The following is a 16,036-nucleotide window of genomic DNA, read 5'->3' on the forward strand; positions in this document are numbered from 1 at the left end:
AGATGAATTTGATAGTTCAGTGTAAGCCGTGATGACTAGTAAGTAAAAGGCTAATAGCACATCCCCCCAATGGTGGGTAACTCATAATAAATACTGTTGTTGTTGTTGTTTAAATATTAAGCTTTAAAGAGTTGTGAGCATTCCTCTATCCCCCTAGTGACTTTTTGTTGTGGATCTCTGTGATATATCTTTTTATTTATTTCAGAGAGCCGTATGATCTTGGATGCCTTTGCCCAGCAGTGCAGTCGGGTTCTTAGCCTTTTAAACTGTGGTGGAAAACTTCTGGACTCCAGCCATTCTCAATCCATGATTTCTTGTGTAAAGCAGGAAGGTTCAAGTTATAGCGAGAGACAAGAACAGTGTCAGATTGGAAAAATTGTCCATAGTCAGACATCAGACAATTTAGACATTGAGATGCAATATATGCAAAAGAAACAGCAAACCTCTGCCTTCTTGAGGGTTTTTACTGATTCGCTACAAAATTATCTGCTTTCTGGGAGCTTTCCATCTCAGAACACATCATCCGTAAATGATTACAGCCATCTGGCAGATGTGGACCCTCTTTCAACCTCCCCAGTTCATACTTTAGGTGGATGGACCTCCCCAGCCACTTCTGAATCTCATGGCCATCCATCATCTTCTACACTCCCAGAAGAGGAAGAAGAGGAAGAAGGGTACTGCCCTCGGTGCCAAGAGCTGGAACAAGAAGTCATTTCACTACAACAAGAAAATGAGGAACTCAGAAGAAAACTGGAGAGCATCCCAGGTATTCTTGCTGAGTAATTCTGCAAGCATTCTGTCACTTGCCTTCATGTCTACCCCTTCTCTTGGCATTGCCCTAATTTTACCAAGGACATGGGAATGGGCATTTCAGAAGACAAAGTCATGAACGAAGTGAGGGATTTACAAAGCAAGGCAATCTGGAGCACTGTGCTGCAGCATACTTAGGGGTAGGGCTGAATACTAGGGCCCCCTGAATGATGTCTGTATCAATAGAAAATCAGTTCCTAGAAAGATGCAGTGAGACTGAAGTGGCTAAGAGTTATGATCCTGAATTTCCTTCACAAAGTGATCATATTACTTTATAATCATTTTAATATTTCAGTGATTTTGATTTATGTGCTTTATTAGCCAGTGATAGAAATGAAAATGAAATGGTACTTTCAGCACTTGTATTCAAATAGTGTCAAACAAATGACCTCTTCTTTCCCATTTATCTTCCTTGTTAAGTTACAAAATGTTTGTTTGTTTTTCAGTGGGCACACTCCCACTTAAAGTTAATAGGAAACTGAATACTAAGCCTCATAGGTCAAAAACACACCAATAATTCAAGCAAGACCAAAGATACTCACTAAACTGGCTAAGCGTATTTCCTACTTCTCATCAATGATGTACTTGCAAAGTGGCAAAGTGACGTTAAGAGAGGATCCTCACTGAGTCACAAGTTGTTTCCAGTTGGTTAGAAAAACCTATTCAATGGGTTTAATTTCTGTTTCATCTCACTGCATTTCTGGTTTATGGTCAGTCAGTGGGAAAAGATGTTTACCACCATCTTGGTAAAGAAAAATATGCTGCAAGGCAGCCCACAACTTGATTAGGGAATATGTAGGGAGGAAGGAAAGGGTTTAAAGGGCTGCAATGGCAGGAGTAAGAGTTCAGTTTTTTAAAAGAATTCCCCCAAAAAGGCCTAATGTAGATTTCACAGATGAAAAATTTTGAAGAATGTATATTTCTTACAGTAATTCTACACTTATTTCTGCCCAGATAAAATACAAGAGTACAAACCCATCCCTTTTGTCAAACATAACCTCCAGACTGAGTCCTCTTGTTCACCCTTTGCCTTGTCAGTAACTATTTACTTAACACCCTGCTGTCTCTCTAGCTACAGAAAAACCCCTGCGAATTCTTCTGCTCTCTCTAAAAATATTAAATGAAGTGGAGAAACTGAGGCCATTATCCAATTAATTTAGGTCTCAGACATTTCCATTGTGGAACTGACTGGGTTTAGGTCTGAATTATCCAGCTGATTACACTTATCAAAGTAGCCAAATGATTATTCAGCTCTATACTTCATTTTACCAGTATAAATGAAAATTTTGTCTCCTCATTCTTGACATGTTTCATTCATATCTCCCTCTCTATAGCAGTGATCATTTCTTTCCTTGTCATACACAACTCTAGACATCTTTCTGTAATAAGTCAAGTGCTTTCTAAGCTCCTTGCACTCCTGAAATAGCCTCCCAGGTCTTTTGAATCAAAAATTCCAAAAGGCCATATTGTTTTTCAAACAAGTATTTATACATTAAAATATTAGTATTGTAAAAAATAAATATGTGAATAAAAGGGTGGCTTTGATTTATGTTACATGGAGATGAACCCCATTTTTAAAAAGAACTCCTTTTCTGCCCCTTCAGATATTTTATTCAGCACATTTTTGTAATACACTGAGCCAGGTGTCTATCCAGATGAGGAGAGACAGGGGACTGAAGTTAATACACGTTAGGCCTTGGCTTCCTATGTTTAAGGAAACCCTGGAAGGTAATGCAGTCACTCCCTGTGCTCTGGATAGAATTGTTCATTGACAGTCATAGAGAAATGAGCTCAGAGAAGAGTTCAGTCTAACCTGAGTACCTCCTAGTTTCCACAGGGGCGGGGAAAGGCCCAAGTCTACCCCACCACATCTCTCTATTTGACAGTAATCACTGTTCCTATTTATAAAGCAACAGTCACTATATACTACGTTGTGAGTAGGAATTCTATGAATGTTTTTCATTCCTTCTCAGCAGTCTCCTTTGTGCAGAGGATGGGAGATTATCCAGATAGCTATTGATGGCATTGTCATTGGACAAATGAGCAGCAATGAGATAGATATGTATAGATATAGATATAGATACACATATATACACAAGCCTCCATATATGTAGAGAGAGAAATTATTAATATAGATACATATATATGTGTGTGTATGGAATTCATATTTACTCTTCAAAACTATAATCTAAACTGAGGTGAAGTGAAGTCTGCAGATACATATTTCTGATTGCTTCAGATCCTAGGACACATGGCAACAACATCCTCATTATTTTTGACAGATTGGTAGTCACAAATATTTGGCAAGCTGTCTAGACTTGATATTCATATTGCTTAGCAAACCTGTGGACCTATTCACCCCCGCATGACCTAAATCAGTGTCCTTCAAGTCCTTAGTGTATCAATAGTGTCTTAGCAATAATCACACAGTCTATGCATTTTTTATTTTTTTAATTTTATTTTTCAATTATCAAGCATTCATCTTTCCCTCTTGTCTCCCCCTATCTACCCATCCATTAGGAAGGAAGGAGGAAAGGAAGGGAGGGAGGGAGGGAGAAAGGGAGGAAGGGAAAGAAGGAGGGAGGGAAGGAGGGAGAAAAAAAAAGGAGGAAGGGAGGGAGGAATGAAGGGAAGGAACAAATGAAAAGAGAAATGCAAAATCCCTGTATCAAATGAGCATAATGCACCTAAACATATTCCCACACTGGTCATGTCCAAATAGGCATTTCTTATTTTGCATATTAATTCATCTTCTGTCTGTCATGACATGGGAGGCATTCTTCTTTATCAGTTCTCTGAAATGATAATGGACCATTTAGTTGATCAGAATTCTCAAGCCTTTCAAAATTGTCCATTTTCAAATATTGGTATTATTGTGTAAATTATTCTTCTAATTCTACAGAACCAGAGAAATTGCCCTGCATTTCTTTAATTATTAGTTGTTTCGAGCATTTTTTTTCATAAGGCTATAGATAGCCTGGGTTCCATGGAGAATTGCCTGTTCGTATCCTTAAACAATTTGTCAACTGAGAAATGGCTCTTATTTTTATAAATTTAAATCAGTTCCTTACATATCTTGGGAAGAAGACCTTTATCAGAGAAACTTCCTACAAAGAGCTTTCCCCAGTGAATCATTTCTCTTTTAATCTTAGCTGTGCAGGATTTGTTTGTAAAAAAAATTAATTTTATGTCATCAAAAACCATCCATTGTCTTCTTTTGTGATCCCTTCCTGTGTTTGGTCATTAATTCTTTCTCTATAGATAAATCTTATAGGCAATTTCTTCCTTGTTTCTCTAATTTGTTTATAATGTGACCTTTTACATCTAGTTCACATAACCAATTTGGACCTTATCTTGGTATGACATGTGAGATATTGTTTTAAATCTAACATTTTTCATACTGCTGTCCAAGTTTTCATCAATTAGTGAGTCCTTATCCCTATAGCTATGGTCTTTATGTTTCTTGAACACTGAGCTACTAGGTTTGTTTGCTTCTGTATGTTGTGTACCTAAATTTTTCCATTGATTTATTTATTTTTACCAGCACTAAGTCATTTTGAGAATTGCTGCTTTGTAGGAAAATTTTAGCCCCACTTCAACCTTTTCTACTTTTTTCATTATTTCCCTTGAGATTTTTGAGCTTTTTGTCTCTATACGAATATTGTTATTATTTTTTTCTACTTCTATAAAGTAATCCTTTGATAGTTTGATTGGTATGATATTGAATGAGGAAGTTACTCTAAGTAGTATTGTATTTTTTTTATATTGGCTAAGCCTACCTGTGTACAATTAATATTTCTCTAATTACCTAGGTCTTTATTTCTCTGAACACTTTCGTTAACATAAAAAGAAAAAGAAGACATAAATGAACTAGGTACTATAACTAAAAAAACTAGAGAAATAATCAACTGTTGTTGTTATTCAGTCATTCAGTCATGTCTGACTCTTTGTAACTAATTTAAAAAACCCAATTAAATGACAAAATAGAAATCATAAAAATCACAGGAGAGATTTCATGAAATTAAAGGCAAAAAAGTGAACTAACAAATAAAACTAGAAGCTTTTAAAATAAAATAAATAAACCATAAACTAATTTGATTAAAAAGAAGAGGGGAAAACCATGTTACCAATACCAAAATATGAAAAATAAGAATTCATAACAAAAAATAACAGAGTATGAGAATCACAACTATATGGCAATAAAGCCAACAACTTAAATAAAATAAATATTTACAAAAAAATAAGATATTCATATTAACAGACCAATAAAAATTGAAACAAACTAATTTCAGAAGATGAAATTTAATAAATCAAAAAGGAATTCCCAAAGAAAAAAACTTCAGGACCAGATGGGTTCACAAGTGAATTCTATCAAGCACTCAAAAAAAAAACCAATTAATTCCAATATTACATAAATTGTCTGCATAAATAGCAAAAGTAGGAATCCTACCAAATTTTTCTATGACACGAATATAGTCTTGATACATAAACTTGGAAGAGTCAAAACAGAGAAAAAGAACTATACATGAATATCCCTAATAAACATTGATACAAACATTTTAAATAAAATACTAGCAAAGAAGCTAACAAAAGATATAACAAAGATTATGTGCTATTCCAGGTTGAATTTATACCAGGAATGTAGAGTTAGTTTAATGTTAAGAAAACTGTAAACTTAATTAACTATATTAATAACAAGACCCATAAAAATAACAATTATACCAATAAATGCAAGAGAAACATCTGACAAAATAAAATACCCATTTCCATTAAAAACATGAGAAAACATGGGAAAAGCTAGACCATTCCTTAACATGATAAATGGCATATATCTAAAACTAAGAGCCAGCATTATATGTAATTTTTGATAAACTAGAGTCCTTTTCAATAAAATCAGAAGTGAGACAAGGATGCCTATTATCACTACTTCGGTTTGACCTAGTATTACATGAGCTGACTATAGGAATGAGATAAAAAAGAAGAAATTGAGGGAATAAGTTTAAGAAAGAAGAAACAAAATTATCAGTGTAGTATACTTTTAAAACCCTAGAAAGTCAACTAAAAATTAATGGAAACAATAACCAGCTAAGTTGCAGGACATAAATCCACATATATTTTCAAGATTTCTACATAATACCAATGAAACCCAGCAGGAAGGGACAAAAAAGAGAAATTCCATTTAAATAACTGCAAAATGTAATAAATACAACTCCCAACCGCTGTGGTTTTGTATAAACCATTTTCACAAAGATTGATATCTGTTGGATCTTCTTGAACCCTTTTGCGATTCAGAAGTGAGACAATGCTTCACTTAAAATTAGGCTAGTGTTCATTTTTTATTAATAATATTCACTGCCAACCTTAATAACATCTATGTTAAATCAATAGTTATTTCATGCAGAAACCCTATGGTTCTAATTTGTACCTATCTGGTTTCAAGTGATTGACATTGGAAAGCCAGGAAGAAAAAAAAAAGGATTTGCCAATTATAAATAGAAGATAAATTAGGGGAGAGTTAAGGTTTAAAGTCAGCAGACTTGAGTTACCAACTATAAAGCATGTGTGAAGAAAAGCCCTGATATAGAATCCCATGAGAAAGAGCTGCATGTTTGGTTGGAAAGGTGTTTCAGCATGAGGAGAAAGTTTGACCCAAGTAGAGAAGGAAGCCCAGAATTACTTCAATAAGCATGAAAGTCAGCTATGATTAGGTTATCAGACCCTCTCATTTTTTCACCCCATTGCCTGTGCATTTCCCCAAAGCTTTCATGTGTTTGCATAGCCTTCCTCCCTCAGATGAATGCAATTCCTGTTACTTTGAAGGTAAGCCATCACTAGCAAAAGGAATTTTCTCCAGGCCATAACTGGCTTACATAGCTTGTGACCTGCCTTCCTCTAAACAATTGTGGTGCTACCTAATGGTCAAAAGTTGCCCTAGAGCAGTGGTTCTTAACCTTTTTTGTGTGTCATGATCACCTTTACCAGTTTGGTGTAATTTACAGACCTCTTATGAGAATAAAGTTTTTAAATAATTAAAAGAAATGCTAAGCTCCAATAAAGGGTTAATGAAAACAAAGATCTAATTTTTTTTTCCCATCTAGGTTCACAGACACCACTCCACCCCCTACCCCCACCCCTGAAATCTATCTAAGGACTCCTCTGAGGTCCATGGACCTTAGGTTAAAAACTCGTATCCTAGGGGCTTGATCATTTTATTGGAAGGACCAGGGGCTTACTGTTCCTTAAAGAGACCATTCAGATATACTGTCTTCTCTGGGAGAGTATTTTCATTCATTCATCATAACCAGGCAATAACAAACAAGTTCAGAGAATAAGAAAGCACTCAGAGGAGAGGGCAAAAGGCCAGGTTATTTAGGATGGAGTATGATTCACTGATTCCCAAACCTAAGAGCAAAGAGTTACAAAAAGGTTGGAAGATTGTTTCATAAACACAATCCTTTCACAGACAGCCTATTTTAAAAAGGAATAGGGTGTTTTAGTTTTCTTGAGCAAAGGGGTCAGCTTGCCTTACTTGGGAGCCAATGGTGTATTTTAATTTTATGCTCCTTAAATTAGTCTTTAAATCCATATGTGAGTCAAGTATTATTAAGCACCTACTATGAGCAAGGCACTATATTAGGCATTGAGGCATAGAAAGGCATAATCAGTCCCCATTCTCAAGTAGCTCACAGTCTAATGGTGAAACAACATACAAACAAACTGCTTTGTACAAACACATTTTAAAACTGCCTTCAAATGACCAAAGGCATTTTCTCTTATTATGAGACTACAGCAGTAGAAATTACATCTGTGTGAAGGCAAGGGGGGAGAAAATCTATAGAACAGAGGGAAAAGAAAGTAGAATCAGCAAAGGAAGGAGAAAAGAGAATTCTATCAGTAATATTTATGGTTGAGAGAAGCTGATGCAGGGGGAAGGCTGAGAAAAAGGGAATGAGAGGGAAGGCTGCTAAATGCACAGGACAATTCAGGAATAGGATACCTCATTTTATATTCACAACATGCGCAAGGTATATAGGGCAGAGCAAAGGTTACTTTTCTCCATTTTATAGGTGAAGAAACAGGTACAGACAAGTTAAATGACCCCTCTTAGGACACAGAGAAAGTCAATTGGCAAAGGAAAAATTAAATTTCAAATTTCCTACTTCTAAATCCAGGAATTTCCCAGTGAAATAAAAAAATAAGAACACACCAGAGGAGAATTTCTTCAACTATGCCACCTATGACCTGGCGAAAATTTCCATTTGTTTTCATCATTCATTACTCCCAAGTCCTCTGTTTTTCTCTTTCCTTCAACACTCTAATGCTGTGGTTGTAGCCTGTGTCAGGCATATTGGCTTGTTAAGAAAGAGAAGAGAAAAAAATCAAGAAATGATAACCTTTTAAGGTTGCAATAATAATCATCTTTCCCATACTTTCTACTCCAATGCTACATCATAGCACAGGACCTGGAGTTCTTGACAGCTAGGTGGCACAGTGGGCCTGTAGTCAGGAAGAACTGAATACAAATTCAGTCTCAGATTACTACTAGCTGTGTGACCCTGGGCAAGTCACTTAACCTGTCTGCCTTGGTTTCCTTAGCTGAAAAATGGGGTTAGCATCTACCTCCCAAGGTTATTGTGAGGATTAAATGAAATGAATTTCTGTGAGGCACTTAACACAATGGCTAATACATAGTAAATGCTTAATAAATGCTTGTTTCCTCCTATTTCCTTGAAGATTATGCTAAGAGGGTGCAAGCTCTAAAAAAAAATCCCACCAAAATGGGAAGGATGTATGTATGTGTCTGCCAAAGGTCTACATACTTATTGTCCAAAGACCAGCTTAGCTAAGGTATATCATCAGAACACTCTTGTTCCACTATCTTGGAAGATATTCAGAGCAAGTCTTCTGGTAGCTTGTATTTAGGATCTTCCAAATTGTGACAAAGTTATTTGGTAGACCATTAAAAGGTCAACAAGTACAGTAAATAATTTCCATTTCCCCGCTGAATAGCATGGGATTGGTATGTGACATATTTTGAGATGGATTTTTTCATGTTTGGGGTCTTGAAATGAAAGAACTGCATAACAAGACAGATTAAACGATGAGAGAGGGATGAGAGAAGAGAAACTGTAATCAAAATTTTAATACAGCTATCTGCAATGAAAATTAGAAAATAGAGATCCAGTGGCCTTCATATGGGACAGAGTAGTATTAGAGCAATTTTCCTCGACTCTCTTATCTGACAGTCACTATACCAGTTGCTCAGTCATTAAAGAATGCTAAAACCATGCAATCAACAGAACCATTTAAAATAGTGTCAGAAAAGCCATTCACTTGACAGCCTTAGAAAGAAACAAGAGTAATTTTGTTAAAGTCAGAGTATCCAAGGCTTTCTTTGGTAACAATAATCTATGGTCAGCAAATTGGCACAGACCAGAATCAACTGAGATTTCATGGTTGTACCAGTTATGAAAGTACCAAATTCACATATCACATTCACATATCACTCCATATCATGTACCAGATAAACAACCTAAAGTATATTTCCTAGGAATAGCAGTTTAGGACCATCTTTGCATTTGACAGCATGTGAAACTCAGCATTGGGTGATATGTGATAATATGTCGATGATCCATCATTCTTAATATTGCCTCCAAAGTTCTACCATTAAAAAAAACCCCAATGCTTATGTTGATTTCTTTAGCTTATTTTACTCCTTCCAGAATTATCTTATTTTCCTTTTTGATTAAATTATATAAAATGGTTATATAATAGAATAACTATTCATTTCAACTGCAGTATAAATGGTCCAGGTCAGCTTAAGGCACCTTTAACAGTTACTTTATTTATTCCATTATAACCTCCATTGCTCTCCACCAACTCAGTTTATTTTCTCTGATGTATATGTGAAATTCATTTTACTTTAGCCTTTTTTGGTATTTGCAAAGTCACAATTATGACTAGTCCAAAGTAGTATCTTTCCTATGAATTAGAATGACCTTTCTTAAAACTCATTACTCAAAGTAGGATCATAGGAATACAGATATATACAACTGAAAGGGACCTTAGGAGCTATCCAATATAACCTCCTATTTTTATAGATGAGAAAAATTAGGCCTCTACCTCCCAGAGTTGTTAAGAGGATCAAATGAGATAATAATTATAAAACACTTACCACAGTGCCTGGTACATAGTAAGCACTACGCAAACGTTAGCTATTATTCATATTAAGTGACCTACCTGAGGTCACACAGATAGGCGATAGCTGCAATTGACTTTTAGAGAATGAGATCTTTAGATCATGATTTTGCTACTCTGAGGGATAATATTAATCCCCATTTTGTAGATTTAAAGAATAAATAGCCCAATAGAGACTAGAGACCAAAACACTTATACAGAAACTTTGATTGTAGAAAATTGAAAATGAAGTGTACCTTTAATATTTTTGGATGACTATGGGAATTGTCCATACATAGTTATACAATATGGTTACCAAAAATCATGACAAAATAAAGTAGAAAAAGTTCTATTTTCAGTGCTTTCATTTTACTGGCAAAATAACAGGTCTCTCCTAAAAAGGCAGCACAGTTTAGCTAAGTAAGCTGCTCTGGGGCCAAGGTAAAAAAAAAAAAACCCACCACCACCACCAACAAAAACCAACCAAGATTCTTTTCCTATTTTGGCCCCTAATTTGGCAAGTAAATCTTACTCAGTATTTACATATTTATAGCATAATGATATTTACCACTTATTTTGCACATAAGATAGTTTACTTGATTCAGCTTAGCCTCTGCAAATGTAATGAGGCAGAGAGAAATGCACTCTTCCTCCTGGCTCTCAGTCTGGTCCCCAGCCATTGTGCAGGGGTTCTGAAGTGCAGCACAAAGGTACCTACTTCCAGGAAGGCTTTGGAGGTCCACTGCCCTTACAGATTGCATCTGCCAAGTTTTGCTCACTAATTTGGTCAATCTACCTGCAGTTCTGTTTTAAGCTACATGATCCTAAAGAAAGAGCTAGAGCTGTGTGGTTTGAAATATAGTAACTGACACTAATCCAAACCAAGCCAACAAGCATTGATTACATGCTTATGATGTGCAAGGCCCTATTCTAGGCACTGGGGGTTCAGACAGAAAACAAAAAGCAGTCCTATCCTCAGGGACCTTATGTTCCATCAGTGCCCTAACACTTGTAGCAAGGTGAAGAGAGCAGAATGAAACTGCCAACACCATCACTTCTACTTATAAACTGGGATTAGGGATTTGTCACACCTGTCCCTTGCAGGTCTGTATCACTTGTATTAACGAGCAGGTAAGTAGAAAAGGAGTGCACATGTTTGCATTGGTGGGCTATGGGTTGATTGTAATATCTGACATTTGTATAACATTTTAAGGTTTGCAAAATTTTGTGTATGTATGTATCATGGCCCAAAAAAGTCTTAATTCATTTTAAAATTTTAATAGCTTAATTTTTAAATTAGCTTCAATAGCTTAAAATGCACTAAGACTTTTGGGACATTATGTGTATGTACACATCTTTGTGTATACGTATATGTATATATACATATATATCAATCAGTATACGTGTGTGTGTGTGTATGTATTCATTTGATTCCTACAACAACCCTAAAAAGTAGGGACTACAGGTATTATTATCCCCATATGACAAATAGAAAATAAATCAAAAAATCCATTTGTTTGGATTATAGAAAAATGGCACTTATTAGAAAAACTACCTGTGGGTCATAGTAATAGTAGTTTCAAGTTCAAAATCTGCATTAAACTAGCCATCTGCATTCATCCACAAGCCTAGAAAGTGATAGTGGTTTAAGCCTATTTTTGTGGTTAGTTTGTTTTTGTATAGACTGCATCTCCCTATTGCTGGAAGTTCAGGGGCTATTCCCAGGTCTGATTCTGACACTGATCAAGTATCTCTTTGACTTGCTGTATTCCTCACCTGGGCCAATTCACCCCTTCCTTAGGCAGCCTGGTGCCACCACTTTGGCAAAAGGTCAAGTTTCAAAGAAATCAATCTTTGGGAAAATAAATTATTTTACCCAAAACTCAAAAAACACTGATAAAAATAGTTATGCTATCCTGACTGCTTAATTTTTCAAAACACTTCCTGCAATAGTTTGCTTTGTGTCAAGAGAGAGACACAGAAATTCATACTCCTAAGACACTTGCCTAGTTATAATGTATTGGCCTAAAAACAAAGGTTTTGTGGAGGATATAAGTCAGCCTCTGATATAGCAGCCTTGTGTCCCTTTGTCTTTCCTGGCTCTGAGACATTTTACATAGATAGATAGATAGATAGATAGATGTAGTTATAGATATTTAGATATAGATATGTATGTATGTGTATATATATATATATACACACACATATACATATACACATGTGTATATATATATTTGTATACATATACATATATGTGTGTGTCCAAATTGAGGTTAAAGAAGGAGCTGACCAACTCTTCTAGGACAGCAAACTGACCGTGGGGGGTCTCACTATCCCCCCCCTTGGGGATTAATTCAATTATACTCAGTAGTAAACAAACTATTCCTTTGTCTTTTCTACTAATCTAGGGTAGAAAAATCCCATACATCTATTAATTTGCTAATCAGAAGTAAGTCACATAAGAATTCACACCAGGATTGCTAACAGTTCCTTGGTGTGTAAGTATTTACCAATCATTCTGGATATTTCTGTAAAAATGTTTTCCCTGTGGAAGAAGGGGCAAGTCTGACCAGAATGCCTCACCTTTATATATGCTTTATCATTTTATCTCATAATGACTCTGTAAGTTTTGTAGAGACAGGCATTATTATTATTATTTCTATACTGATGAAGAAAATGAGGCACAGAGAAGTTAAATAATTTCCCTAAGGTCACACAATTGAAGGCAGAGACAGGACTAGAATCCCAAAGTTTACTGGCTCTTAGAAGTGTTCTACCTCTCAGCCCTCTTGTGCCTCCACTAGATTTCCCTAATTCTTCTATTTTATGTAAACAATGATTACTGCCATAAAATGCATTCTTAATCTGTCATTGTTAAGCATGGGAAAATTGTTGAACACAACTTAATTCACAAAAGGGAGAATTATTTCTTTTTTATGTTGTAAGATGTATAATTTCATTAGTGTGGGTCATCTCTCCACCAACAGAGATTGCAACCCCTAAATCTGGAGAATCCTCTAGGTTTTTTGAACCTAGCTTATTTAAAACAGATGTGCTGTGCAATATCACAGCCTATTAAAACTGACTTGTATAATCATTTAGCAAATGTCACTGAAATTGAAGGATTAAGTCAAACAACCACTGAGGAGTTGCCTAAGAAACCTACATCTAAATATTGCGAATTACCTAAGTATTCGAAAGCAAAAATTCTCCCAACCTGTCTTTTAACTTCCTCTTGTTCAAAATTTTCAATAATGTTACCAATGAAATGTGAGAGAATTAATTGTGGATACTAAAACTTGAGACCCAAGAGCAGTAAGTATTGGAGTGGGGGAAGAAAGATTCTGCTTGGTACCCATAAAACTAAGGCAAGCTGGAGAATGATTAGTGCTGGCACTTTAAAATGGGGGCTCTAGTTTAACATATTATTATCTTCTTAACTGTGATGCAGTCCCTTTTCAGCACTATGGACAGCCACTGAAAGAATTATGACTACAAATTAGTCTTAGCAAGGCTCCCAAGACTTTTGTTTTGTTTTGTTTTAAATTAGGTCATTCTAAGAGGGCTAATATTAAAGGGGTTTTTTAAAACATAATTTTTCATCAAATGTGCTTATTTATTCAGTCAAGCTCCTTCAGTCACAGTACAAAAGAACTATTTCCCAAAATGTGCGTAGTTAATTAGGTATGTGGCAACATCTGCTTAAGAAAGGCCTTTATCTGAGTCAGAACTAGCTAACCTAACCACCATCAGAGAAAAGACCTGTGAAGTAAGAATGAATCTAAGTGTGCATATTTGTATATGTTGGAAAGAATCTGAATTGCATGCAGTGTTTGCCCCCCTGAAAAAATTAGAAAGTAAAGATTAATCATATGAATATCTCATCAACAATAAAAACTAGCTACCCAGGCCACAACTTTTAAAGTGTCACATGTTGTTGAGTGTTAATTTTGGATAATGAGTCAAATTTTTGAGAAATGCTTCCCTCTCTTTTGGGGGGGGGGGGGTTAAATTGTGTTTATGATGCAAACTTTTTATTATCATTGTTGTTGACCTGATTTAGTCCTGTAATCTTCTTTAATCTGAAAACCCTTCAGAGTAACTGTGCTGAGGGTAGAAAAACCTTTAAAGGCCCCTGAGGTTGCAGCACCTGCTCTGGATTTACTAAATTAAATGATTGCAAAAATCAGAAGAAGAGAAGCTGTATTTCTGCTACAAAAGACCTCATTGGAGAATTGACAATGCAAATCTTAGAGGACCGTATTTAGTGAAAAGTTGCTGTTGTTGTTGCTGTTTTTGTTGCTGTTGCCACACTAAGGATATTCAGTAACTGCAATCTGTTTCCTACAGTGCCCTGCCAGACGGTCTTAGATTATTTGAAAACTGTCCTTCAGCACCATAACCAGCTTATGATACCACAGCCAGCAGATCAGCCCACAGAGGTAGTGTATAATATAAAGACAAGAAGAAGCATGTCTTATGTTTCTGATTTCAATGAGATGATAATTTAATAATCCACCAATAAAGAACCAAGGATTACATTGGTGACAAAATATGTTTCTGAAAGCCAAGGGTTGACCTGTGTATGGGCCTTGTTGGGTTTACATGTGTCTTGAAATGATAATGGTACAGTGGGGGAAGAAGAATGCTAGACTTGGGAGTTAGGAAGAAAAATTAAATCAAATTGTACCTCAAACACTTACTAGTTGTGACTCCAAGCAACTGACTTAACCTCTCTCAGACTTAGTTTCCTCATCTGTAAAACAAGAATAATAATAGCAGGGTTGTTGTGAAGATCACAGGAGGTAACACATGAATAGCACTTTGCAAACCTTATAGTGGTATATGAATGCTGGCTATTATGGTGACGATGGTAGTGGTGGCAGAATAGTTTGACCACTAGTTAAATTTAAAGTTTCTTTGCTAAGCAAGGAAAAACTACAATCCATGCAAATGTTCACTATTCTTAGCAGGTCTTCCCAATCTGCTTCACTTACTCCCACCCCCACCGTGTTTCTATTCATATAACTCTATCAGAGAAATACAAGCATAACATCTACCAACAAAGAAACTCCAGTCTATCAATCAATCAATAAACATTTATTAAGCACCCACCATGTGCCAGGCATTATCTTCACAAACATAGTAGATATTCTGCCAAGGAATTAATTGGTACACATGAACATTTCACCAAAATCTTTGCTGCAAAATAGTTGTAACCTACTGAGATTTTTCATGCAAAAACCTCCCAGTTTGTTGTTGAACAATGGATGATCAAGTTTCTAACCTTTCCATATTTTCAGAGATAAACTATGTTGGGTTGAGGAACAAATAAGATAAACTAGTTTGGAGACTTTGCTTTGTGGACAAAATCTTAAGTAAATGCCAATGCTCTGAGTCTACCTAGTGCTTTATAACTATTGCCACAGTTGAGCCTCACGATAAATCTGTGTGGTAAGTAGTAGGAGTATTCTTATTCCCATTTTACAAATGAGCAAAGAGGTTGAGGTTATGTGACTTGTCCAAGAAGCTAATAAGTTTTGGAACCAGAAAACAACCCCAGGTCTTCTCACTTCTAGTCTAGTTTCTTTCCACTATCATGCTGTCTTTCAATAACTATCAAGAAAATGGAAGGAAGAAAGGAAAGAAGGAAGGAAGGAAGGAAGGAAGGAAGGAAGGAAGGAAGGAAGGAAGGAAGGAAGGAAGGAAGGAAGGAAGGAAGGAAGGAGGAAGGAAGAAAAGAAGGAAAGAAGGAAGGAAGGAAGGAGAGAAGAAAGGAGGGAAGGAGGGAGGGAAGGAGGGAAGGAGGGAGGGAAGGAGGGAGGAAGGAAAGGATTATGTTCCTACTATATATCAGGCACTGTGCTAAGTGATTTGTAAATATTATCTCCTTTGATCCTCACAACAATCCTGGCAGATAGTGCTATTATTGTCCCTATTTTACTATTGAGGAAACTGAGTCACACAGCTACTAAGTATCTGAAGCAGAATTTGACCTCCATCCAGTCTTCCTGGCTCCAGGCCCCAGGCTCAATCCACTGTGCCATCT

The 16,036-nt window shown here is 36.1% G+C and overlaps 1 protein-coding gene across 1 annotated transcript in view; it reads left to right on the forward strand.

Moving 5' to 3' along the window:
- The window catches only part of BEND4 (BEN domain containing 4), a 54,250-nt gene that overhangs the window by 12,026 nt on the left and 26,188 nt on the right, over positions 1-16,036 (forward strand). The window contains exons 2-3 of the mRNA XM_020990854.2: positions 206-766; positions 14,338-14,429. Of these exons, the coding sequence (XP_020846513.1) occupies positions 206-766; positions 14,338-14,429 (653 nt within the window). The remainder of the gene's footprint in view (positions 1-205; positions 767-14,337; positions 14,430-16,036) is intronic.

The sequence above is a fragment of the Phascolarctos cinereus genome, unplaced genomic scaffold, assembly GCF_003287225.1.
Source record: "Phascolarctos cinereus isolate Bilbo 61053 unplaced genomic scaffold, phaCin_HiC Scaffold_9;HRSCAF=440, whole genome shotgun sequence".
NCBI classification, from domain to species: domain Eukaryota; kingdom Metazoa; phylum Chordata; class Mammalia; order Diprotodontia; family Phascolarctidae; genus Phascolarctos; species Phascolarctos cinereus.